General features: G+C 33.1%; 1 protein-coding gene across 1 annotated transcript; it reads right to left on the bottom strand.

Moving 5' to 3' along the window:
- Nucleotides 1-391: 391 nt before the first annotated feature.
- LOC118045793 (uncharacterized) lies at nt 392-1,745 on the bottom strand. The gene has a single exon (XM_035054504.2). It carries the CDS (start codon nt 1,545-1,547, stop codon nt 600-602), a length of 948 nt encoding a protein of 315 aa, XP_034910395.1. The 5' UTR covers nt 1,548-1,745; the 3' UTR covers nt 392-599.
- Between the last annotated feature and the right edge of the window lie 2,344 nt (nt 1,746-4,089).

Here is a 4,089-nt window from a genome sequence, read left to right as displayed (position 1 = left end):
AGAGCAGGCAGACAGAAGCCTTTGACATAAGGCTGCAAGAGGAATCCTTCTTCCCAACTGTGAGAATCAAATTGCTTTTAATATTTAAACTTTTCACTTTCTCGTAACAATTAAAAGAATCTGCAGATGCTACCCTACAGACTACCATACCACCACCTTGCACCTGACCTCCACCTCTTAATATGTATGAAAAAGGAAAGCTTGTACAGTTTTTTAGTTAACAAAGATGATAAACTAAATCAAATTTTATTATTCTCAGAGTACAAGAACAGATGGACTATAAATTGCCTAAATCTTTGCATCATCTTTACAAGATTAATAACTGTTTGGAACCTTGTAACACACTAGGCAGTGCACTATTGAATCCTGCATTTAAAGTAAAGAAAGATGATTTATATGAAGATGGATTTAAAGCCAATTATTGATATTTATATTTTTACTACATGTTGGTCCTCGGTACATCCTCACAAGTTAAACAAACTTCAAAACACAGATAATCGGGAACAAAAAAAGAAAGGGAAAGGAAATACTGATTTGACGACCATATTCTTATACCACACACCAAACAACAAAGGAGATCTAAAAGATAAAAAGTGTTCTTAAGGATATGCACCATTAGTTGTTGGAAGACCAGACCATGACAAAGCTTGATTCCAGTAACTGAATTCACCTCCAGCAACTGGAGCAGACTCCAAAATGGTTGAAGAAGTTGAAGTTGAGGTTGATGATGAAGTGGTCACATTGCTTAGAACTATTCCTGATGGGTTATCAGTATAGTAATTTGTTGATGATCTAAGCCTTTGATACAGTTCTTGTATCCCCGAGTTTTGAGCTTCACCAACAGTGAAGCGATTTTGTTGGTGCTGATTGCTTTTCCAAGAAGGGCTGCAAAGACCATGAGAAGAAACTTGACTAACGGGGTCCAAGCCTAGGATTCTAGCATTCAAAGCAGCTGTTTCAACTGCTGGCTCTCTTATCATATGCTTTCCAATAAAAAACCCCTCCTGCTTCACAGAAATAGAATTACATGGTGTACTAGGGTTAGGGTTTTGGGTGGCTCTAAGTAAAGCAAAAATATGAGAATTCTGTGGTGAAGCCCGCATGATGGGGCTTGATGAAGGCTCGTGGTAAAACCCATTTCCAAAACCTGATCTTCCAATCTCAGATGCTATAGTTTTTATCTTACTTGTGCCAGATTTTCCAACAGAGGCCGATACGCTTGTGTTCTTGTTTTTTCTACATCCACCTCCAATTGGAACGTTTCTAAGCGCACCACCTTTAGTCCAATACCGGCGACAAGTCTTGCAGAAGTGGCGAGGCTGAGTGAGGTTATAGTTGTTATAGTAACAGAACTTGGTGTTTGAAGAATCGCAACGAGGGCATCTCAATTTTTCTTGCGCTGAAGGTGTTGAATTAGTAGCTGAAGTAGTCGTCGTTGTGGAAGATGAAGGAGATGGTGAAGGAGCGCCTTCTAAAATGGTCGCATTGATGGGATTTTTCCTCTCTCCGCCAATTAAGCCAGCACCTCCTAAGAGTTCTTGAATCATCTTTTCTTCTTCTTAGATCTATAACAATCCAAAACAAGAAAAGCAAAGATGGTGAGAATTCTTTTTGAGTTACTGGAAAAGCTAAAGAAAGACAGTCAGGTTTTTATTGTCTGGTAGAGTATATGTGTATGTTGACCAATGTGAGAAACATGGGAATCTAAGTTAGAAAATTCAGAAGATTGTTGTTATTCGCTTTGTTGGCCACACATGCGGAGGCATGGCAAAGGCTAGGGTGGGCTTTAGCCTAGGTCAAGATTTTATCAATATATTTTAACTAGTTTTATGTAAATTTTTTTTATAATTCTCAATTAAATTATTAAAAAATTCTAAAAATTTGCGTAGAGCCTTCTAATATAATGCTTTAACTTGAGTTAAAATTTCAGAATTTTTGAAGAAATTTAGAAATTTGATGAAAAATTACAATTTTATCAGTTTTACGTTATTGAACGTAATTTTCAATCTGACCATCAGATCGAGTTGAAATTTTACGAGGGATCTTAAAATATATTGAATAAAATCTAGTTAAGAGTTTAGGATGAACGGAGCTTGGTAGTGCTAACAAAAAAAACGAACCGTCAAATAAAAGCAAAATGACTCATTAAGAGTAAAATGGTTATTTGCCATTAAAAAATAAAACAAATCAGCTTCTCCTTCCTTTTATATGTTGCCGACTGAGTAGAAGAAGAAAGAAAAGAAAAGGCGAGAGAGAAATAGAAAAAAATTAGGGAAAACATAAAAAAATTTCAAGAAAAAAAAATACGAAATGAAAGAATAACCTTATGAACTTACAAAGTCCAACTTATAAAACACTTATCTAGGGAAGAATTAAGTGAAGGAAGAAGGAATTAAAAGAGAGAGAAAATTTAATTACTTTGTTTTCCAGTTGACATGAAATTGTTATTTTATCTCGGTTGAGGAGTTGTTACAATATCGATTCAGATTCGATTATAGATGAATTATATTTCACAAAACATCGAATGATGTAACTTTAATAGTAAATTTATTTTTACTTTCGCTTTAATTTTATGTACTTTCAAATTTAATTTTTTATATTTTGGATAGTGTATTTGAATTAAAACTTTACTATTAATTTTAAAAATTCATGTATATGAGTTAATAATCAATCTTAAAAAATATTTATATATTTATTTAATAGCATAGAACAAAAAAAATTTCTGGCTCCGCTCTTGGTTGGCCAGTTTTTTTATTTTTTGGTGTACGTAAGGAATAGATGATACAGAACAGCAGGATATTCGAGGGGATGTAATATAAACGTACAATGTGAAAGCACTCACTTTAATTCACATCGCAAAACACAAGTGGTCCTGGATTTGGATTTTCTGTCGGTTGTCTTTAGAAGGAAGTGGAATGTCTTTTCTTCATTTTCCACTCTACCCTCCTGCTCATCTTGCTTTTTCATCATTTGATAACTCTAGTTTAATAAGGCCACATTATGAATTTACCATAATTAATCTAATGATAATGACAGTAAAAAAAAATGTAACAAATTCTATATATATATATATATATATATATATATATATATAGAGAGAGAGAGAGAGAGAGAGAGAGAGAGAGAGAGAGAGAGAGAGCAACTCCATGAAATGAGATTGTAGATACGAAAAATGTAGTACGCACCAATGCTTCTTTGATTTTCACAATCAATTGTCTAATTTACATCATTAAATCCATGAAGGGATTAATCAATTTATGAAGTAAATCATACACCAAATGAAATTGTATGTTTGAGATATCATAGAATTCTTTTCATTGCCTGCCAATAAGTATCATTTGGTTGGTGCCTGAACTTGCTTACACATTGAACATTATATGCAATTTTTGGATGTGTAAATCTAAAATAAGGTAGAGCTCCAATGTTTTTATAGAGCATAGGATTAATGAAGTCAGTTTATTTAATTTTTTCGAGGTGACTGGTGGTAGACATAAGTGTTGCATAATGTTTCATTTTGTTTATGCTTACCTTTTATAGTAGGTTTGCAATATACTTTTGTTAGGTGAGGAATATATATGTCATGACCTTGATGTAAAGTTCTAACACCAAGAAAGAAGGATATAAGCCCTAAATCCTTCATGGGAAAACAAAAAATAGTTGGTAGTTCAATTGATCAATTGTTTTTGTGTTAGAGCTAGTAGTAATGATATCATCAATATAAGTAATAATGATGATATGAACTTTGTCTTAATGAAATGTGTAGAGAGAGGCATTTGCTTTAGAGCCTGTAAAACCCCTTTGAGTGACTTGATTTGTAGTCTTGAAAACCAAGATTTTGGGGCTTGCTGAAGGCCATAAAAATTTCTTAATTTACAGACATGATATTGATAATTAGGATGTATGAATATTTGTTGTTATTACATCTAGATATCTTCTTGAAAGGAACCATTAAGGAAGGCATTCTGAATATCTAATTGATGAAGTTACTAATGATTAGAGACTATATTAGAGATAACCAAACGAATTGTTCTTGGTTTAACTATTAGACTAAATATTTATGTATAATCAATATCTTCTTGTTGATGGAAG

The sequence above is a fragment of the Populus alba genome, chromosome 5 (genome assembly GCF_005239225.2).
Source record: "Populus alba chromosome 5, ASM523922v2, whole genome shotgun sequence".
NCBI lineage: Eukaryota > Viridiplantae > Streptophyta > Magnoliopsida > Malpighiales > Salicaceae > Populus > Populus alba.
This window is presented reverse-complemented; position numbering and strand designations above follow the sequence as displayed.

Bases quoted from the DNA above. Each gene is read 5' to 3' on its own strand.
- LOC118045793 (XM_035054504.2), bottom strand. From the start codon at position 1,547: ATGATTCAAGAACTCTTAGGAGGTGCTGGCTTAATTGGCGGAGAGAGG.